The following is a 23,354-nucleotide window of genomic DNA, read 5'->3' on the forward strand; positions in this document are numbered from 1 at the left end:
AACCATTAGCCAAATCAAAAACTTAAAAATCAAAGTAAATTAAGCACGTTAAAGTTTACCTGTAAAAATCAGTAATACTCAAGCAGTTAGTTACCTAAAACAGTCTGAACAAACGTTACACGTCTGAATTGATATGAAAAAAAATTACGTTAGGATATGTAAAAAAATTTTAACCTTATAAATTTCTCCAGGTAAACAGTTGTTAACGTGAATTTTTCATGTTAGGAGAGCCAAAAAAACAGATCCTGAACTTTTTTCGCGTCGCATAAATTTTCCCGTTGTTTTGTGTTTTGTTCTTCCGGTTGAAAAAAATTCCCCATCACTTCAAATTCCACTTTCAAAAATAAATAACTTTGGCGTTTGAGAAGATTGTGAGATAAAATGAAATTCCAGGGGTTTGAGAATGATCCATAAAAATGTCATTGGGTAAGAAGGTTACCGGCAGAAGCAGGTAAGGAAGGGTTCCGCAGCATTTAAACTGACGTAACTTGTCAAATGAAGCGGCGGCAGGGGCGTTCAGTTGGCCGAGTTTTCCTGGTGAACAAGGCCCACATGACCATCACCACTCAAAGGCAACATGGTGAGACAGCCGAATTAGCCCAATTGGTTTTTCAAAGCGGGATTAAACTTCAAAAAGAGAGCTATTTCATAATCCCAAAATTTCAATTCAAAATATTTTAAGTGACACCAGAAAATGTGTTGAAATACCGGTTGGGGATGTTATCATTGATATTTTCATTATCTTGTTGTTCGGATGATCATCATTCTTCATCATTTCAGTTTCGATATGATGTGATTGAGTTTTTAGTAGTAATTATTATCAAAATGTTATGCATGGTGGTCCAGGCAGCATAGGTGCGGCCCCGGGGAAGGACAGTGGTCCCGCGCGAAACGATGATCGAGAAAAGAAAGAACTAGAAAGTGCGAGGCAGCATAAGAAGACCCAGCATAAAACAAACTAGTGAGAGATAGCTTAAAAAAATTGCAGGAAAAAAAAAGAAAAAATCCGTTAAAAATTGTCAGTAAGGATTTTAAGACGTTTGTAGTAAGAAAACGAGCAAAAAAAAACATTTAATTTTAAACGGAAAGAATAGTGCGTTTGAAAATATATAAGGGTGAATTTCTGTGTAAAAAAAGGGAAAAATTAAACTTGTAAAGTTTGTCATTAATTGGCATAAAAAACACGTAAATATAAAAGACAGGCAGTTAGTGGAGATGTTACAAAGGTATAATTTTCGTAAGATTTGTTTTACTGTTTTTAATTTTCACTATTTTTTAAAAAACGGAAAAAAAAAAACTGTTTAAGAAGTTAGATAAAGGTTTTTACTGGAAATATGAATTTCTTTTAGGAGTTTCGGCGGGTGAAGATCTGGGGTGTGGGTGTTGTGGAGTCAATGGGTTGTCCGGCAGAAAAAAAAAACAAGCCTTGCTCTTGTTCCGGTTTCGTATTAACAAGATGAGAGAACAGCGCTGCTCTGTCCTTTCTTGTATAAAAACAAAAGAGAAAGGACGGGGAGGCAGGCTGTTTTTCTTTGCTGCGGAAAAATGGCCATCAAACTCCACAACGCCACCAAAGGAACCAGTCTCCAAACCGCCGCAAACAACCAAGGAGCTTGGTTTAAAAACTTCCTACTACGAAACGCACAAACTTTTGCACCATTTATTATTATTCCAAACGTGACAGGTTAAGTTTTTAAGTTTTTTAGTTTTAGCCAAAGTTTTAAATCTTTCTGTTTTCCATTATTTTTGTCTTGCCACTCCATGGGTCCTTAACTTGAACAATGCATAGTGGTACGATACTTTCATTTATAGTCTTTATATCTCTATTAGGGTATTTGCTAGGAATATGTGATATCTCGTTGTTCCTCCTGTTTTGCACTCTTTGCCCAATTGCTCCTGTGCTCGAACCTGGAGTTGTCTCCTAAGGGGGGATACAATAAAGGAATATCGCAGATCCTTTATCGTTAATCTTAATTATATGGTATTGCTCTTCGTTTGGGGTGCTTTTTGGAGAACGTAGACGTTTTCTCAAAAACATAAACCTTCTCGCACAAAACCTTTCTATTACTTTTATTCGGCTATGACTAATGATCTGTTGGGTACTAGTACGTAATGTTACAGGTAGAATATACTGCAATGTTTCAATATAATTTGTTAAGTGTCCCACACAAGATGCTGAACTCCCCACTAGTGACGTACGGCTGGACTCAAATAACCACTGAAAGGGTCCATCCTTACCCTGAGGTCTGTAACAAGAAAGCACGAGGTTGGACTGGTAGGATAAACGCAGTCTATTCTCAGCAGCATCCCTGCGCCCTCAAACCATCTGAAGATCCAGTGGCTGTCCAAAATCATCAGCAGATCAATTCATATGCCAAATTACTCTGAGAACGGAATGTGAGGCTAAATTTGAGGTAAGGCTTGTAAAAAGCTCTGCGTCGATGAAAAAAATTTCCCCCTGGGAAGTGAGACTCGGCAATCACCTATCATTCTTCGTTTGTGTATCCAGGCCCTGGCGTGGATTCTGCAAGAGAATACTCATTAGAGCACTAGAGGAGCAGAAGGAACCTGATTTCACAGTTACTCTGCCTCATGTACTGACTGTTCAGGATATAGTTGAAATGTTCAGCAAAGATGACAACAACTATATTTAAAAAAAATGAGCTCCTTTTACTACTGCAGCTTTAAAATAACCACGTATCTACCATATCTTCTCAGAAGAGATGTCTGACGAGAATCTAGAAGATGTGTGCACATTTCAGTAGGATCTCAAAACATGTTACAACCCAGAGCAGGCCAACAAAGGAGTATGGACATCCTTGAAGCCAGATGACACTGGTACAGATCAGGGCCAGGCCCTCGATCATCAGGACTAGCCTGAGTATGCAGGAGAACCCAGATGAAACCGAGCGCCGACACCACCTGATGGATTCCTGCTCCTTTTTCGTGGTCTGTCTATGAAAAAATGATTTGTTTTAGGAAGAAGTTAGAGATAAGAAAAGCAAAAAGATCCGCTCCAATTCTCCAATCGTTTCTTAGCTAAAAGAGTATTTCAGAAGCTAACATCAATCAATGTCAATTCAATCTATTGGTATAGCGTTCAATTCATAACAGAAGTTATCTCAGGACACTTTCCAGGAAATAGAAGCACGGTCCTAGACCAAGAACTGCCTTTTTAACATTTGAGAGGACCCAACAGTACCACCAGTGAGCAGAACCGGGGGCAAGGAAAAAACTGCCTGTAAGGCGAGGCAGAAACCTAGACAGACCCTTCGGCTGCTTAGGTGGTGACGTCTGACCAGTTGGGGTGGATGAGAGAATTAGAGAGAGAGAGAGGAGAAGAGAGAGAGAGGACAGACAGACAGACAGGTGTACAGCAACAACACAACAACAGTAACAACAACTACACTAATAGTAGTGACTAAATGAATAGCAGTTCTAAACTGGGTTAGTTTGTGAGTAAAGATGCTGTGAATGGCAACATTAACAAACTTCTACCGAGTTTTTACGTATATCTTTGTTCAGAAATACCACTGGGACACTGGGTTCATTATTCATTCATTTGTTGGTAATGCCTCGCGGCTCCGGTAGGGGGAGCTCGCGCTCAGACGGGTGAGTGCGCGAGAGCAGTGTATCGGTCTCTGTCGTCTCTGAACCTTTTTACTGCTAATATTCTCCTTTAAGGTAATTAATGTCCACAAAGCACTACAGACTCATGGGCATGTGTTAACGATACTGTGTCTATGTTATTGTTGTTGTTATATAAAGGAAAGATATGTTTTTATGTTGGTATGTTGTTTAAACATTCACTGACTAACTGTCGATGTGTAAGCTAACGTGACTTCGCGCCGCTCCTCGCGCTCCTCTTTCACTAGTGATTCAGATTATTTGGCTCAGCTCAGCTAAAAGAGCTCTTTTGGCTCCCAAACAGCTCTTCATTTAATACCACTCACGGCTTTTGTAATTCAAGCAAGTGTAGCATTGTGTTGACCTATGATTGTATGTGTGCTCATATATCACAAGAACCCCAGAAACACCAGCCATGTTGTTGCTAGGTAGCTAACTAATGAATCTTCTCTGAAGATGAAGGTTGATTGACAGGTGAATTATTATTGGTTGAAATGGGTTAGTTGCTGCTTATGTTAGTTTTACAGGAAGACAAAATGATGGATTGGATTTTGAAGTAAAATACAAAGAAATTGAGTTTTTGTGAATGTTTTGGCATACATTGTTAAATAGGATGTTCTACGTTAAATAGGATTGTAATATAACCAAGGATGCAAATTTAAAAGGTTAAAATGAAATTTTTCATTTCACCTGGACTTTAAATTATTCAATGTAATTATACTAAACCTTATTAAACAGTGTTGAACATTTTATTGGTTCTGAATTAGGTTTTGTATGTTGTCGCTATATACAAGTCCACAATGCTTGGCTCTTAATATCATTAATTAATAATTTGCAAATTTCTTGCTTATTTATAAACTAGGCTACTGTAAGACAGAATAATGGGATGTTATTAAAGATCATCCAGAAATGTATAGAGCTGACTCGTTCCTGAATTGCACATCATTATACCCACTCAGTAGAGATAAGATCAGGTGAGAGCTGTGTATTATTCTCTAACTCCTTGCCGATAGTATTCTCCAAGTTTAAGGGCACATTGCTCAGACCTTTTAGTTTTTATGTTTTAGCAATTTATTCATTTCCTGCTGGTGGTAGTTTTAGTTGGCATTAGAGCAGGGGTCTCAAACTGAAATTGTGTTGGGGCCACTGCTGGTATTGTCATTTCATAGGAGGGCCACTTCAGTGTTCAGGTACTACAAATAAAGCGCAATAGGAGTGGGAGTAAGGGCAGGAAAAGCTGGCTGGCAGTTTGAGAACCCTGCATTAGAGCATTGATCACTGATCCACTCAGTGAAAATGCTATTTCTGCCATGACTCATTGTTATTTGTAATTTTTGGGTTCAACACAAACAAGGCTCTTTCTACTGCGAGTGCATTGCAGAGAAATGCAGTCTTTATTTACTTCATCCCTACAATGACATACAAAGTTAATTCACTTTAGCTGGAGACAATAACATAACAGTAAACAAAAGCTGTTGTAATATCTCCACACCCTATGAACAGTCACCATTTTCATTTAACCACTGTCTTTTACTATCCAAGTAGGTTTTGTGCCAGAGAAATCGTGCAGGGTTGCCAAGGGTCTGCAAAGTACTTGAAAGTGCTTAGAGTGCTTTGTTTGTATGTATGCTTTGTATCTGGGTCTATATTAAACTGGCCAAGTTCCTTGAATTTCTACTACCATTCAAGGCTCCTAATTTTGGAATAATTTATGGACTTAAAAAGTCATTGAAATGTATCCTTATAAAAGTGGCAACTCTGCATATGAATCCTTTTTGTCATATGTATTTCAGTTTTGGAAGGCACTGACAAACAATGTCAGAAACAGAAACGACTCATTTTTCAAACAGTATTTTTGATATTTTTTCATTTGAGCCTTCTGTCTCTGTATCTGTGTCTTTTTCTTCCAGAGACATTCTGGAGATGACTGACGACTGTACTCAGGAGCGCGAGTGGAATGGAGATGAATTAGACGAGTCAGACGATGACTCCGTAAGCTTGCTGTGTGATCTTAATGCCTGCCGAAGCAAAGGGGCAGCTGAGGACATGGAAATAAGTGATTTAGATTCACAAGTCTGCAACAAAGAGTCGAAAAAGAAAAGGAAGATGAATGGACTTGAACCGCCCGACCCATATATATCCAGTTGTATCCAGTCTGCAGCAGGCCATGCTCATTCTACAGCTCAATCCGGTATCGATGTTAGAATCTCCTGAAACATCATGTTCCAACAGAATATCGTTGCCACTACGGCAAAAAAATATCTGTGCACTTTCCTGATTTTTTAGCTTTTTCATGTTATAACAAGATGTTTTTATGGCATATTTTCTTGTTATTACTAGTTACCAAATGATTGTATTCACAAGAAGCGCTTTTTGTAATAACACCACATCACTTTACCTTACATTGTATTACTAAACTTTCTGGTTATTTCACAAAATCATCATTCAAACATGATCAGTGTTTTAGCTATTAGTTACACCACTAGTTACTGGGGGGAAAGTAATATCATTACTGTAATATTATTTTTAATAACGCCTTACTGCCCAACACTGAACGTGATAAACTGTTATGTTTTTATGAGATATATATTTGCTTTTGAAACAAGAAAAGGGTCCATTATTGCCTGAAGAGACACTGTACTGTTCTCCTAGAACCCATTTTCATTCAGATACCTTGTCAGAGGTCAAGGGACCCCCGTTGAAAAAAAAGTAGTGCCTACTTGAAGTATGGAATCCTGAGGTGGTACAGGCTTATGTGGATTTACACTATTGTTACACAGGAGGGCGCTGTTTATTTTGAGTACAATAAGCAGACACATCTCTTATGTTAAGGTTTCTGCAGGAAATACTGCTGAACTGAAAACAACAAGTGTCCATCTAACAACCAATGCAGGTATAGAAGATGAGAATATAGAACAATTAAGGACACTGACACAGCAATGGTTCCCTTGTACCTGCATGTATGGGTCTGTACGCATGTATTAGTTTAACTACATTTTGCAGCAACTTGCTGTTAGTTCAACTACACTCATATTTGCATAGTGATTTAAGAAATTAAATTACTTTTTTGCCATTTTATGTGTAGTTAACTTCTGAAACAATTGAAACTTTTTTAAACTATTATTTTGTTTGGGCCATAGAATTTTACCTTTGTTTTTCCACTGTAATTGAAGCCCCTTTGACTAATCCCGTACCCTTTTTCTGTGAAGACGATGCATTCGCCAGGCACCCCCCCCCACCACACACTTAACCTTTGTGTAGCAAGTGCAAAAGGGCGGGTGCTCAGTGCTCACACACCAACAACATCATTATAAACCACCATTGGTTTATGGGTGTTTAACCAAGAATGGTTTATGTGTGACCTGTGAACAAGCGAGTGGCATTTTTTATTCTCACATGTATTGTATTTTATTATAATTTAGTATCACGTGTACATTGTCAATTTGATCATTTTTTCTCCAGTGTAAATGGAGGAAGTTGAACTTCTTCTGATCTAAAAGAAAACAGTTTAATTTGGTATCTAGTAATGACAAGGAAATACGTCTTAGTAACTTGAAAAATATCTTGTTATAATGTGAAAAGAATCTTGTAAAAACAAGAACAATTTCTTCTCATGAGGAGAAACTGCACAAATATGTTTCTGTAATTTTGGCAACTGTATCACTGTAACTGAAAGTACTTTTCCCTCTGATTTGTGTGAGTGTTTGTTTGAGCATGTTTTATCTTTATTTTCTTCTACTCCTACTACTAATTTTATTCATCCTCAAAACAGCGAATGCCTCGCAATGTGTGAAAATCCACAGCAAGAAACAACTTAACAAGAGAAATGAAAAGGGAGAGACTCTCCTGCACAAAGCATGCCAGAGAGAAGATCTGGCACAAGTCAAAGCACTCATTCAAGCCGGGATCAGCGTCAACATAGAGGACTACGCAGGTTCGTCACAGCTTAGTTCGTTTGCACTTGATTGCTTGTATATTCTGAGATATCTTACCTTAATTGTCAAACACAAAACCGACTTTTATGAGTAATTGTTGGCTTGAATTGTCAGGCTGGACAGCCCTCCATGAAGCTTGTGATGCGGGTGATGAGGCAGTGGTTGAGGAGCTGTTGAGGGCCGGAGCTAATGTTAACGCTAGAAGCTGTGATGGCGTCACACCCCTACATGATGCCGTTACCTCTGGACACTATCAGGTGATGGAGAGACACTGAATGTTTTCATTAACACTTCCATAGAGAGTGTGATGTTTTCAGAGTTTGAAATAAAGGATGTACCATTGTCCAGGACTAACAACAAATTTAATGATTTATTTAGACCATCAGGAAAAGGGTGAGAAATCTATTCAAATATATATATCGTAATTCATTCCCATGTATACTGCACAGCCCTCACAGCTCTTCTTTCACTTTCTCTCACTTTTTCTCTCTGGATTACGGTGCCCCTCTACCTTATATTTAAATAGATTTTAGTTTGATCTTGTAAATATTAAAATTGTTTGTTCTTACCCTTCCTTTTTTTAATTGAAATATATATGATGTACTAAATAATAATAATGTATTGTGTGATGTGGGTGATGAGGCAGTGGTTTATAAATCGCCATATACAGATCAGAAACAGGTTTAATTTGCCATGATAACTACTTTGTTGGACAATATATTGTCCCAGAAATAACTGTGATTAACAATATTATCATTTTAAGACCATTTTATGCCACTGATATAATGATAAGCATAACAATGAGTAATAATAGAGATATAATAGTTGAATAATAGTAATTTTCCTGTTCATTCATGATGCTGGTTATTCTAGCACTAAAACAAACATACATGTAAACACACGGGGTATTAGCTAGGTCAGCAGTCAATAATGTAATTATTGTGACAGGCTTCACTATACAGCGGGGCTTCTCAACTTAGTTTATGGTCCTGAAATTTTCTTGACCTCAGTTATACATGCACTTCCTTCCCGAGGAAAACCTGCTATTTTCAACTTTTCAGGTCCTGAACCAGGTTATTTTTGGTCGAAATGCTCTAAACACTGGCGTGTGCACCAGACTGGAGACCGTTCCATGTTAGAGGAAACGGCATACTAGTGGATTTTGTAATAAACTGAATAAATCGTTCTTCAGCTTTGTTGGATGCTGATGGAATAAGAGTGCCCTCCAGTGAAAACAGGAGCATTGACACTGTAATGTTTGGATTTCATTGTTATTTTTGTACAGTATCAAAATCTACAGGCTAACAAGACGTCATATGTGTGTGCCGTGTAGGTAGTGAAGCTTCTACTCCAGTATGGGTCAAACGCCAGTGACAAAAATGTCGGTGGCCTCAGCGCACTGGACATGGCGGAGGAGGACAATATCAAAGAGCTACTCTTAACTTTCCAAGCATCTCCTGTCATTCATGAGCACCTTTGTGAGGCACCTGCACAGTACAGACAGGCAGGTGAGCCCCCTTCCACATTCCATATTGGACTTCAGAAATCAGTCTGTTTTATTTGAGTACATGTGTTTTGCCATTAGGTTTTACTCTGATGAAATGCTTTGAGTATCACACACTCACCTCCTGTAGTTTTGGACGCTGGCTCTGAAGCTTCTTGCTTCCTCTTGAGCACAGCAGCTGCAGTTAGCTGGTTTCACTGCAGTTACCGTGGATTCCACAGCTGACCTGGTTTCACTGCAAAAACACAACAAGGTTTGCTTAACTTGGTTGCAAACAACAAATACTTACAGCCAACTGAGCTAGTGACTAAAGGCCATATTTTGGAACATGTGAGCGCTTTGAGAATACGGATGCACAGTACAATGCTCTAGTAGTTAGAAAAGTTATTGCTTAGATCCCTGTTTTTCTAAATACACTGCAACCTTTCAAGCCTTAAAGTATTAGTTCGGATTTATTGAAGCAGGGTTGAGTCGGTGTATTACAAAAAGTATAATATTTTATATATATATATATTATATATAATATTTTACCTCTCCAAGGAACCAGACTCATTTGACAAAAGTAGTAATTATACCTTGCAGTTGCTGGTACGCTAGCAACTAATGCTTGTTGCTAAAACACCAAAGTCACACAATAACAAACAAATGAACCAACTGAGGCAGCTGTAAACCAGCAACTACGTTGTGAGGGGAAAACTGTTTTTGTCAATGGAGTATGGTGGATTTGAAGAGAGCATAGATCAATATATACACTTGAGTTTCTTGTCAAAAAGGGCCGTGATGGCAAAGTAAAGCAGTGAAAATATTTTCAATAAAGCATACAGTAAAACTAATACAGATTGTTTTAGGTGGGCTCCTCTTATGTGGCTAGAATACCTTTTGCGGAAGCTCCCGTTCACAATGCAGTGCATTGCTTAGCTTCCATGCCGTAACTCCTAGGTGCACTGATGGCAAGTAGGTAAGTAGTAGGTGAGTGTTTGATACTGAAAACCTAGCTGAGCATTGTTTTAGATTTGAAACAAAAAGACTTTGGCATAGAACCCACGCTGAGGCCTGTCATGTCATTTACAAGCCGCGTCCTGACCTCATCATGAGTTTTCCCAGATGCTACAACAATCAGATAAAAATAATCATTTGTTTTCATTGAATATTGCAGTTACTCACTCCAGTCACTCCCCCACATAAACAGTCTGGGATTAGATTAGTCAATGTTGTGTGTTCACTGAACACATCGTGTTGGATCTATTGCTTTTGGGAAGTTTGGGAAAACTTAAAACTTTGGATTTCTCAGTGGTGATATTGCGGCTGAGATCTGAGTGTGGGATTCTTTCAGGTGACACATCCTCAAAGGCTCGCTGCCACATGCAGCTCTCCTGCCAGAGCAGCTTCAGTCCCAGCCACAATGACACGGCAAATGCACAATCCAGAGAATCAGGTGACAGAGACGGAGCCAGAGAGCCCGGTGACATTCAGCTGCGAAAGAAAGACACCACCGCTGATAGTGTGAGAGCTCTTTACACTTTGAATTCCTTCAGACTCAAGTGTGCATTAATGTCAGCTGAGGCTGGATTAAATGTACATAGACAAAAAAGGCTCTTTAACCATTTATGGCACAGGTCCAGTCTGATGTCGTCCCTCTCTTTAGGAGACACGCAGCAGCTTCACTGGTTTTACAGCTTTGAGGTGTCACTAATTACCTTTTTTTATAGCTGAGTCATTCGGTGGCCGTAACAGCGGTTTTGGAGGATGTGAAGAGGAAACAAACCGAAATCTCAACTTGGCCTCTGGCAGGTGTTGGTGATACAGGTAGAGCAGCAGCAAACAGTCCAGCCTGTCGAGTCAAGGCAGTTTTATTTAATAGACAATTATCACAAACACCGAATTCACAATCTACACACCCTCTATCATTAAACCCTCGCTTCTTATAAGGAAAAACTCCTTTAATGGGGGGAAACTTGAAAGAAACATTGGGAAGAGCAACAGTGGATCCCTTATCCAGGACAGACAGACATGAAATAGATCAGTGGTTTTCTATCATTGAGTAAACCCTGACTAAGTGCTATATTTTATGGATATTTCCTATTATATTAAGTGTATAACAATAACAGTAGAGAAGAACAGATCAACTGTACAATGAACCCAAACAGTGAACACAATAACTGCACGAAGGTTGTGTAAATTGGGATACATTTTAAGCTGATTATATTCTGTGATTATTGCATAAGAGATGGGTTTTACTGATATTTTTAGTAACTTTTTATACAATTTTAAATTTCATACATATCTAATAGGCTTCTTTTTTTTGAAAAAATTCAGTGTTTTCTTCTCATTGTTCCATTAGTTCTTTGGTTGTTTTACCAGCATACTTCAGGATGAGGCTGCTAATCAGAGAGTGAAGGCTCAGTGAATATAGCTTATGTTCAGGTCTTGAACATTTAGATCTTAAATAATAATCTAAACTTTAAAAATAACAATTTCATATAGTTTTCTTTACACAAATGAACAAAATGTTGCAACATAGGTCATCAAAATTATAGATTGTTAACAAGACTGGATCCAGGGGGAGGTCAAGCAACTGACCTGAGCCACACAAACTCCTCTACCAGTAATATTGCTGCCGCTTCACTGGCAGCTGCAGTAATATACCATTTACATTTTAATGTTTTAAGTACACGTGACAATTATACACCATGATACAATAGTAATGCAAAGGTGATTATGTGCCAGCTTGGTTTCAAGTAACAACCACACACATACTGAATGTGAATGATTTACTGGAGCTCTGCTGTTTTTCAGGAATATTTCTCTCTGCTCTGATACATGTCCAGAATGTTCTGATTGAAGTGCTCGCCAAACAGCAGTTGGAGAAGGATAATCTTGCCAAAAAATGCCGGTCAGTTCATCAACTTCTCTCCTCCTTGACTTAAGTGAAGCTTTGTGAGCCAGCAGCAAAGCTATTGTATTACACAATGCTGTCATTTTCAGAACATGGCAACATCACATAAGTGAAAGTTAACTACTTACTCACACTGCACAGTATATGCATGCAGTCAGTTGATTGTAAGTCTTTATGGACATATTTACATAAATAATAATAACAAGTACACAGTTATAATGCAGCCTGACATAACACTGTCTTTAACAACTACTGCACTGATTATATGATCATATGAGCAAAAGGATGGTTTTAGTGAGACTACACCAGTCTGATTCTCAAACAGACAATTGCTAATTTATTTACATTCATTGGTGGAAAACAGTGGACGAAGTATATCATCATTAGGTTGTGATACCATGTGCTTTACATGAGAAATAAGTTAAACAATGTTTGGACAGTGTGCCTAAATATATGTCTCAAATTGAACCCTAAAACAAAGCAAGGTTTCACAAACACATAGTGTTGAAAACATTACCTTGTCCTGGTGTCTCTTTAGTCTGAGACAAGTGCTGATTTCACTGTAAATAAACCCCTTAGGCTACATTGCACTGCAAGCCTTAGCGCTTAATTCAGATTTTTTTTGTTGGGCTGTCAGATAATTTTTTAAATGTTACCAATGTCAGATTCTGTGTAAAAGTACAGTAATATGCCACACAACGTCACATGCAACACACTGATGTATGGAAGTTAACATGGAGGCCACTGTCAGCGTGTACAGTTTAATTTATAAGTTGATGTGCAGTGGAACCTAGCGATTTTGTGAGCAGATGATTATGAGGACGTGGCCCAAATCAGAATTGAAAAGATCAGATTCCATGTGATTTGTAATGTTCACTCTGTAAGAAAAAAACAGATCTGTGTCACATTTGAGCATACATAGCCTTACAAGGCTATCACAAAATGAACAACATATCCTCACTTAAAGGACCAGTGTGTAGGATTTAGTGGCATCTAGTGGTGGAGTTTTACTTTGCACCTAACTGAGCACCACTCACATCTGTATTTGATGACCTGGGAATCAGAAAGGGCTGTAAAGCGGGTAGGAGAACGTACCGTGGCTGCAAAGCTCACAGAAAACACAAAAGACCCTATCTACAGTCAGTGTGTGGTTTGTCCGTTCTGTAGAAACATGGCGGTTCAACATTATTATAGATTAAATTCAATAATGTGCGATTAATTTTTTGAAACATTACTTTTTGATGTCACTAATTATGATTCATTTTCACCCACATTGCTGAGATCTGAGGACATGGTGACTCTGCAAGACATTCGGGAGGTTCCAAACAAGCCCACAATTTAACCATATTATCTAAACCACTGATGTGGAGATGGAAATGAGGCAAAGCTAAAGGCTAATTGAACTTATTTCTCAAATCGACATGTTTTGAATGTCCTTTATATCTTCCTGATTGGCAATCTGTAGTTACCTTAGCTGTGCACAGCTTTAACATGCAGTGGATAATTACTGTGAATGTTTTTGATACAATCACACTCATAGATCATTTCTGAGATCATTTCCGGGGGTTGCCAAAAGTGGTGCAGGATGAGAGACAGGAAGCAGCTTTCAGCAATGTCATCCCTTTAATGAACAGGGGCCAAGAACTCAAAAACACAGTATACCATAGGCTGTATTTTTATCAGTTCAGTAATATGAGAATGTATTTCTATCTATTATTGTGCTATTAGGCCTTGTGTTAAACTGGGTTATTAAAAGTTGCTTCATAACCAGACCTCTGCAAATGGTGATAATGTAATAAGAGCTACGGTTGATAGCCAAAATATAAAAATTTAAACCAGGTTTAAATAGAAAAAAAAACAATAAAACCATAAAGTCTTCAGTTGTTTCACTGTTTTGTTGTTGCTTTAATTCTTTCTGCTGGAACAATAAAGGTCTGAACCCAACTGAACTGTGCCACTCCTCTCTCTCTCAGTCTGACCTGTCTCTTTTCACTGTCATCTGTTTAGTAGAAGTGAAATTCAATGCAGTTAGTTTCTCGCTTTAAAAAAATATTGTGGTTTCTATTAATTGCTGAGGTGAGTCTTTCTTATGCAGTGTTTATACAATTCTTCTGAAAGAAACAACTAAAGGTTGCTATTTTCATTGTGCCAGCACACTGCTTATAAATAAAAAGCAGTATTGTTTGATTCTCTGTGCAGGAGTGTGTCCGGCTTCCTTCGGCAACGTGTGCTGAGAGGTCAACTTGTCTCCATCGCTTCACACCAGAGGACTTTGGTGGAGATTCTCCAGAAGCAAATGCAGTTGGTAGAAGTGTATGTAACGGCAAAGGCCAAACTTTCCCCTCCAAACCATGTGAGCAGTACCGTAGCGAAACTGCATCAAGATCACAGCTATAGTCAAGAGAGTCAAAGAAAGGAAGGCCATAGTACAGCAACACAGGCCCAACTGTTAAGATCAGCTCCTCCAAACAATGCCAAGAACCTTACAATGCCCAGACCTCCTGCTTCATTACTAACGCAGGGGAAGAAGATGCTGACACATGCTGATGTGCTGAATAAGCAAACCAGCAGCTGTCAGAGCAACGCCCTGCAACCGGGAAATACTTCGCAATACATCAGCTTTCAGATAAGAGGAAATAATGCCCTGATACAGACAAGAGCTGAGGACAACAGCAGACATCTCTCTAAGCTAATACAGAGTGGAGTCATGCAAACAGGAAGTACTCTACAGTTGTTGTTGAAGGTCAGGCAAAGCTCTTCTCATAAAAGCTAGTTAATCCTTGTGCAGCTTGTTCTTTTTATAGTTGTCACCACTGACACCACTTGTTCACCAGCAGTTTATAACCCTTCCTAAGTTGCTAAATTATTGTGCTCCAATAACAGTTCTGCAGGCCTTGGTCAGAACCTCTGCCAACGTTTTCCTTTCCTGTACTTAGACATTCTATGTGCTAGGCTCATCAGTCTTGAAAACAAAAGAAATTATGAAGATGGTTCAATGATTAGTCACAGTTATAAAGTCACATCTTAAAGGTCCAGTGTGTAACATTTAGGATCTATTGTCAGAAATGGAATACAATATTCATAGGTGGAAATCGTTTTCATATAGGGTTGCGTAAATCACTGGGGAATAAGCAATATTGTTCTACGTGTTAGAACTGAGCCATGTTTTATCTACCAGAGGAGCGGGTCCTCGTATTACAGAACGTCTGCCATGTTGCATGATCTTCGTCACACGTACCCAGAACAGACAAACCAAACAGAAACTCACAAAAAAAATAGTCTTTTCGTGGCCACTGTAGTTTCTCTTACATGCTTTGAATGGGTGGGTGAGGTGAGGGTGTTGCAATCTGCAACATCTCCACTAGATGCCACTAAATCCTACACACAGGTCCTTTAAGTTCACCAACTAACGATTTATATTAACTAGCTAGCTGGTTAGTTAGCGTTTTGCTAACATCTAGCTAGCTAACTCAAGATGTGACTACACATTATATATTATATATATATTATCATTGCTTTTATCTTTTAACCATCTTCACCATCTTTTCAACATGGACGAGCCTAGCACATAGCATATCTAAGTACAGTAAGTGGAAAGTTGACCCAGGTTCTCTTAGAGGAAAAAAACAACGGGCCTTAGGAATGGTCAATTAAATCTAAAGTCTTGACAAGAAGGGTAATAATTATACTCTATTCATCCTTAACATCACCCTTTTAGTTATAGAAAATGTGTTCAAAGTCCATGAAAATGATTCCTCTACAGGCACATACATAATGTGTTTATGTATCAACAGGGCCTTGAACATTGACTGGTTGATAAACCTTTCCTCTGCACTTTGTTCCAAAAGACAATGAATCAATTAACGCTGACAGACGTACAGTACGTGCTACTGCAGTACTGGTGACACAGGTTATTTGTTGCCAGTACTGCTATCATTCAAAGGCTGTTTGTCTTGCCCCCTGCAGGGTCACTGGCACCTTGCTCGTGTGCTGTGTGATAGCTCGATTAAAGACAGTAAAGGCAAGTTGCACCTGGCTCCAGAACGCTGGCTGGAGTCTATCCTCGGTAACAACATCCCTGTCAGCTCAGCATACGCTTGGAACAAGGTTAGACAGCAGGCTGCCTTAATCCCTTTCACAACACTCAAAACATAAGAACGGCTCCAGAAACAGGAAATACTTATCTGTTGGCTTTTCAGTGTAACTCACATAAACAGCCTAAGGCCAAGTTCAGACAGACAATATCACTGCATGAAACAGAAGTCTCTTTTCCACTCCTATGAGACCTCTATAGTGGGCTTCTTGATGCAGAAAAAACTTCAACCTGTTCAGAAGGACAAAATGATTGTCCTGTATAAATCACTGCAGTATCTGATAAGCCTTCAAACTCGTGGAACAACCACATATCAACAGGTTTTTATACACAGTCACAGTCCACCACCGATGGAAAACTTGGGGAAAAAATCCTCTTTTGACATAAAGTGGCAAAATGGCTCAAGCAGCTCCAGCTGGTCTCAAAACTTAATCTGAAAGGAGGGACCCACCCCCCCCCCCCCATCTCTACATAGATACATATATATGTGGGTGCTATATATTGAGCGCTGCCAACAGCCAATTTAGTTGACTGAAGAATTCCACAGATTTGTTACCTTTCTTAGCTGTTGCTGTGGAACAAGGTTCACCTTTCTGCTGTTTCCTGCCTGCCAGTAAGGGTCTGTGGAGACAGGGCAAGACACAGCATTAGGCTGTAAATTATTGAGTGTTCACAGTAGGACTGTGCACCAGCACACACACACTCCTGCTCCATATCTTCCATCTCATTGAGAAAATTGTAAAAGTGTAGTGCTACAGAGGCCTGTTGTTTCAGAGTAATGCTGAAAGACATTTGATAGGCCCTCAGGTTTCACATATCCCACCATATCATTGACACTCATTAATAAGTCATTATTCATAAACAGACATGTCAGTGGTGTTAAAAGCTATTACCGATGGACTCTTTCCACTGTTTCCCCAGGTGACGTTCAGAGACAAACCTTTGTCTCATTACTTATTGAACATGGAGACTGAAGGAAACACTCCACAGACATATCCTGAGGACGACGTTCAGCACCTGAAGGCCGTTTCTTCTTGGGAGATGCTGACCACAGGTCTGTAGTTCCTGTCTGCTGACATGCCTTACCCCGGCCTCAGCACAACATACTACATCCTGCCTATGACATTTCCTTCAGAGCAACTCAAACAAACAAAGCGAGGAAGCAGCCAGTCACTGAAGCGTGGCTTTTTCTCTGTCAATAATTAATCAGCTACCTCACGTCTCTCAGCTGGAGCCTCTCTGACCACTGTCACAAACAGCCTCATTAAAATGAATCGTACCTTTATATAAAAAAAGACATTGCACATTTTTCAGTTCCTTTTCCTGTTTTTTGCAGAGGCATCCTGCTTGAGCCGTCTCATGAAAATCAAAATAATCCATTTGGTGGAAGATGACGAACTGCTGCCAAACGCTAGGCTGAACATCTACTGGGAGAAGCTCTTGAAGAAAGACTATTCAGAGTCTGAAGACTGGGGGAGTGAATTATTATAATGATCTCTCCCCACATTTTGACCATAACGGTTTGAGAGTTTAAAGGACCAGTGTGGAGGATTTAGCAGCGAAGTGGTGAAGTTGCAGATTGTAATCATTTAAAAACAGCTCAGCCCTCCAGGTGTGTAGGAAAAAACTCTAAAAAGCCCCTGTTTACAGCCAGTGTTTTGTTCCCGTTCTGGGCTACTGTAGAAACATGGCAGTTCAACATAGCAGACTTTGCATGATAAACTGACTGTACTCACGATTGGGGGGAGGGGGGGAGGTACAACAAAGGGTTGAAAAGTATTATATGAGTTTGTTGTTCCTTATTTGTACTTACGGTTTCATGTTGTAACTGTTTATGTCAGACAGCTTCAGCTCTATTTGGCCATGTGGAAGTAGTGTGTAGTTTCACACTCCATGGATACACACTATATCTCTAAACTGTCTGCAGTGCCTACAGTATTTGCATTGTTAACCGTTTCACTGTTAAAACAATAAAGACTATAAGATTATGACGGTGTTTGGTTTGGTGTGGTTGTTGGAGCCGTAGGTTGGAGCTGTGTGTTCTGGCCTCAGGCAGTGTAAAGTCATGGCGTACTGTAGACCGTGTGTCCACAGATAAGACTGTACGGGGACTCTGACGGGCTGCCTGTGTGTGCTTGCTTGTGCTGAAGACAGTTAATCATTAGTGAAAGGGTGGTGAATGTATCGGGTGGTGGTGATGTGCTGGATGTGGGCAGGCGGTGAACTGCTGCCGGGGACTCCCCCCCCTCCTCTCCTCTCCTCTCCTCTCCCCTCCCCTCCCCTCCACTCTGCCCTCCCCTCCTGCCACTCCTCTCAGTAGTCGCTCCAGTCCGCGATGGAGCCCCTGACATAGCAGAGGAGACTCAGGACGGCTCGGCTCTACCGAAGCGCACTTTCTTTACGCATGTGGTAAGTTTTGTGCTCCCTCGCCTTCTTCTGTGCTTTTCCCACTTCAGCCAGTGGACGGGTGTGTGTTTGTGTTGGAGGGCAGACTGGTTGTACTGCTCGTCATGTGTTTGCTTTTGGATAAAAGCAGATTTTTCAGGCGCTGGTGCGTAATGCAGAGACGCATAGTTTGATTCCAGAGCGTCTAAGTGCTCTTCATATATATAAAGCAGGATGTTTCCCAGTTTGCCTCATTCGCCTCTTTCCCTCCTTTCCCGTCCTCCCTCCTTGGTTCTCACCCTTTCACTCACTGCACAAATGTCTCGTTATATGAAGGTCCTCACGTGGAACTGTGGGAGAAGTTTGCATGGCACGAGAGCGGCTCAAAGACAACTTTAGAGAGCAAGGTAATTTACAGCAGCTTCTGCCCTTATGGATGTCTTTCGTTCTGTTTTACTGGCTTTATAAACACTGTTATCAGTTCCCACAGTGGGCTTGCTCGTTTAAGGGTAGTTTGATTTTTTAAAAATATTTCGTTTTAGTTAGTAGTTTCAGTATCAGTGTGCTAAATATACCATGGCTTTCCGAGGAGCTCCCTTTTTTTGGTACGTCATCCTCCGATATATAATAATCAGTTAATGACATACATCAATAATAACCTCATTTTATGCAGAAGCATGATGATAAAGATACAAAAAAAGAAGAAAGAAATGGGAATATTGCACATTATCAATATTTTAGGTGTGTTTTCAGGGGAGCTCATTTTTTATAATTTTTAAATGTAGTTTGCACCCTGTTTAGTATTAGTTTTAGTAATAGTGTTAGTATTTCAGAATAGCTATTGTAATACAAACACAGTGACTCAGTCATAAAGACTTCGCAGTCTCAATAAACATAAGCACCAATGCCTCCTCATGCTTGTTGTGTCGCCACATTGGACCAAAAACTAAAACAAAAAAATATTGCATTTTTATATTTAATTTAGTTAATTTTGTAAGTATAAAATATTGTTTCACTTAGTCTTTGTTTTTTCTAATGTCAATTTCTTTTTTTATTCCACTATAGTTTTAGCTTTTTTTTAGTTTTAGTTAACTTTTATAACCTTGATGTTGATCTTGCCTCTGATTCTTACAAGAATTTCATGCAAAAACTGTAAGGATGACTAAAACTGTATTAAAGTAATGCAACAATGATAATTCATATCATGCTGTCATCACTTAAAATTCTTTGGATATTGAACCCACTTCATTGCTCTTCTTTAACAACCACCTACAGTAGGTAACTACATAATAAAGCCGGAATGCTCATTTTCATGTATTTTTCTATCCCTTTGTTTATAGAATGAAAATAAGATGTGCCCACTACATACATAGAGTGAGACACAGGTGCTTCCTGTTTTCTCTGTCTCTTCTGGCCGTCTGTCTGCTCAAGCTGGTCTACATTAAAGTGACGGTGAGGGACGGCATCTACATCGAGCCCTATGGAATCACTGCCAGCTTATCAGGCATCCACAACCGCAAGTATGACGTCAACTGCACCGCCATCTACGAGCTCGACCCAGTGGAGATAGGAAAAGCTCTGGAGATAAAGCGGAAAGCCATTGTTGACGTGGACGATGATAGCACTGTGAGCTTGACCGCGGACTGTCAAACGTTTATCAAAACCAGGGGTTACAATGAGGTCCCGGTGTCGGATGCAGAGCGGAGCTTCCCGCTGGCTTACTCCCTGGTGGTGCATAAGAATGCACCCATGGTGGAGCGGATTCTCCACGCCATCTACGCGCCTCATAACATCTATTGCATTCACTATGATCAAAAGTCCTCCCCGGCGTTTATAAAGGCAATTAAAAACCTGGCTCAGTGTACTCCAAATGTGTTCATTGCCTCAAAATTGGAGTCTGTGGAATATGCACACATCAGCAGGCTTAATGCTGACTTAAACTGCCTCTCTGACCTGCTGAGGTCGGAGGTCAAGTGGAAGTACGTCATCAACCTGTGTGGCCAGGACTTTCCTCTTAAGTCAAACTATGAACTGGTAATGGAGCTGAAACAGTTGAACGGCAGTAACATGCTGGAGTCCAGCCGACCCAGTGAACTCAAGAAACAGCGCTTTGGCTTCCAGCACGAGCTGAAAAACGTGCCTTACGAGTACCACCGTATTCCCGTCAAAACCACAGCGGCCAAAGATGTTCCTCCTCACGGCATTGAGATGTTCATCGGCAGCGCATATTTTGTCCTGTCGTGGGATTTTGTGAATCACATTAGCGGCAGCCAGGTGGCAAAAGACTTTCTGACATGGTCTGCTGACACATACTCACCAGACGAACACTTCTGGGCCACCCTTGTCAGGGTCCCTGGGGTTCCCGGACACATTCCCAGATCGGAAGTGGATGTGACGGACCTGAGGAGTAAGACGCGACTGGTCAAATGGAATTATTTAGAGGGTAAGCTTTACCCAGCCTGCACGGGTACACACATGCGGAGTGTTTGCATCTACGGAGCCGCTGAACTTCGCTGGCTCCTCAACTATGGACACTGGTTTGCCAACAAATTTGACCCCAAAGTGGACCCGATCCTGATTAAGTGTTTGGAGGAGAAGCTTATGGAAAAACGTGTGCAAATATGATACTCAAGGGAAGGGAGTAATTCCAGGGTAGGTGCAAAATTACAGAAAGGCAGTGTAAAAAGTGCATCTACTCACTGAGATCCAGGCCAGTCTAATTACTTCGCAGGTTAAGATTTCCCAAGAAAACAGATGATAAAGTCATGGAATGTGCATCGCTATAATTTAAACTATCTGACAATATATGGAGATACATCATTTGCACCAACTGCAACATGAAAACACTGCATTTATAATACATCAGTGATTTGACACAGTGGAAAGTTCCTTTACTTTCATTAAGGAGGTACATTTTACTGATGTTTCTAAATATTGTTTGCAGGATGTTTACTTTTAGTGAACTATTTTTACAATGTGGTATTGCTAGGGGATTTAAATTCTCTGTCGATCATTTTTTCATTCATTCTAATCATTGTCAGTGTGTCACTGACCACACACAGCATTTAATGAGGGACAGAAGGAAATCAATGAAGTGCCTATGTCTACAGGAATAATGTTATTTTAGGTAATGCCATCCTAAAACCAAATGCCACTCAATATCACGTCCATGCTGATCTCGAGTTTGATTTCAGACTACTCTTATTGAGAGTAGAGATGCCAAAGACTCTGTGTTCTGTAAATGAAGATAGGAATTCAGTTAAAAAAGTGTAGATTATTATGAAAGTTTGTAATCTTTGATGATTTATTTATTCCTGAATAAAAGTACGGTGGGTTGTTTGGATTGTGGTCTCAGTCACATCTCTGAACAAGCTCTGGCTTATTAAAGAACAACAAATGACTTTTCATAGCTTCCCCATTTATTCAATATACACTGGAGTATTTGACCACTAGTGGAGCAATGTCTTAATTAGCACATGCCTGTAATATGTGTGTAACAGCGTCCGCACAAAGACACACGATTGCCGCGAAACACGGGTGTTCATGTGAGAACAATGTCGCAAATGGAAGGCATTGGTGCACTTAAGACGATTTAGCACTATGTGTGGTAAAAGTGTGTATATCTGTTCTGAAGGCTAGATAGATTAGATTGCAAGATTATTTGTCTTCAGGGAGGAAATTCTTTTCCACAATCAGTGCAAAGGTTCAGCAGAGAAAAGGGCGAGGCATGCTGAAATGCAGAGACGAGGATAACAGCGCACACTTTCAAACAGCCTGTACTCGGAAGCATTCGTGGTGTAGCACCCGGTTGTAGTGATGGATTTGAGGAATGAAAAAACAGCTAGAGAGAGATGGTCACACCCAGCCTGATTTCTCACTTCAACACATTTGACAGATTGCTATTTGCAGTTGCAATTACAAAAACGCAGCCTAAAAGATCCTGCCATTCGACAACAAGCACTTTTATTAAAAGCACACTGAGGTCTTTAATGAGCTACTTTAAGGCAATGTTGGATTTACCTCCATTTTTGCATTCATTTAAAAAAGTACCTCCATTTTTCAGAGATTAAATTTACTGGACAGTCTTGCTTAGTTATGTCACACACAGGTGTTTCTTTTATTTTGTCAAGTCTATTTATATCAGTGAGGGTAGACAACGGAAACACCTCTCTGTGTGACACAATACAGTTCAACACGCACAACAGACTACACCCTCCAAAATGACCAGTTGAATCAACACCTCTATAAAAACCCATCATTTATACTTTTATTATCTTGTATCCGACTGCATTAGTTTTAGCTTGGTGTACCTAATAAACCAGACATTGAGTGTATATCGCCATTATCATATCAATTTACATTTACTGTTATAGATTTGTATTCACAAACATTAAAAACGGTTTTCCAAATGTTTTATTAGGTAGGAAATGGGTTCAAGATGTGCAGTTGGCTCGTTGTTTACCGTAAAGACGGTGAAGAATTTAACTGAGTATTCTGATTTAATGGCCAGGGTTGGGAGGGTTACTGAAAACAACACAATCCCACACTATAACTAATTTTGGTACTTCAGTGGTGTCACCACATTGAAGTAATGTAACTTGATAACTTCCTGTTATTTGGATTACTTCTACACTAAATATGCAAATAATAGCAAGAAAAAAATAAGTATCAAAAGGATGACTTTTACACATTCTATAAAACAACTGAATAATATAACCTTTACCAAGGTTTTTAGCTTTGTGTCATCTGCTTAGTGTATTTTTTTAAGAAAAACTTTAACATGAAATATTAGGGTAAACACAGGTGTTACCACTGATACTAATTAAGGTTCAGTTTCAGTTCAATTCAGTTTTATTTGTATAGCGCCAATTCATAACAGAAGTTATCTCAGGACCACTTTTCAGATAGAGCAGG

The 23,354-nt window shown here is 39.7% G+C and overlaps 2 protein-coding genes across 3 annotated transcripts; both read left to right on the forward strand.

Annotated features, from left to right (window-relative positions):
* Positions 1-3,599: 3,599 nt before the first annotated feature.
* On the forward strand, positions 3,600-18,025 carry LOC118325864. The gene is made up of 12 exons (XM_035658707.1): positions 3,600-3,684; positions 5,538-5,818; positions 7,400-7,561; positions 7,677-7,819; positions 8,896-9,070; positions 10,400-10,569; positions 10,776-10,872; positions 11,863-11,959; positions 14,162-14,705; positions 15,929-16,069; positions 16,977-17,109; positions 17,392-18,025. Exons 2-12 carry the CDS (start codon positions 5,551-5,553, stop codon positions 17,544-17,546), a joined length of 2,085 nt encoding a protein of 694 aa, XP_035514600.1. The 5' UTR covers positions 3,600-3,684; positions 5,538-5,550; the 3' UTR covers positions 17,547-18,025.
* Positions 18,026-18,353: 328 nt separating this feature from the next.
* On the forward strand, positions 18,354-21,830 carry LOC118325091 (beta-1,3-galactosyl-O-glycosyl-glycoprotein beta-1,6-N-acetylglucosaminyltransferase 4-like). Of its 2 annotated transcripts, XM_035657648.1 has the most exons (3): positions 18,354-18,464; positions 18,777-18,847; positions 19,781-21,830. In XM_035657648.1, exon 3 carries the CDS (start codon positions 19,782-19,784, stop codon positions 21,063-21,065), a length of 1,284 nt encoding a protein of 427 aa, XP_035513541.1. In that variant the 5' UTR covers positions 18,354-18,464; positions 18,777-18,847; position 19,781; the 3' UTR covers positions 21,066-21,830. The 2 variants fall into 2 exon arrangements, with proteins under 2 accessions (XP_035513541.1, XP_035513542.1); XM_035657649.1 differs by lacking the exon at positions 18,777-18,847 and having other exon boundaries at positions 18,377-18,464.
* The last annotated feature ends 1,524 nt before the right edge of the window (positions 21,831-23,354 follow it).

Source organism: Morone saxatilis, unplaced genomic scaffold (assembly GCF_004916995.1).
Source record: "Morone saxatilis isolate NCDOM2014 unplaced genomic scaffold, NCSU_SB_2.0 Contig16, whole genome shotgun sequence".
Lineage (NCBI taxonomy): Eukaryota > Metazoa > Chordata > Actinopteri > Moronidae > Morone > Morone saxatilis.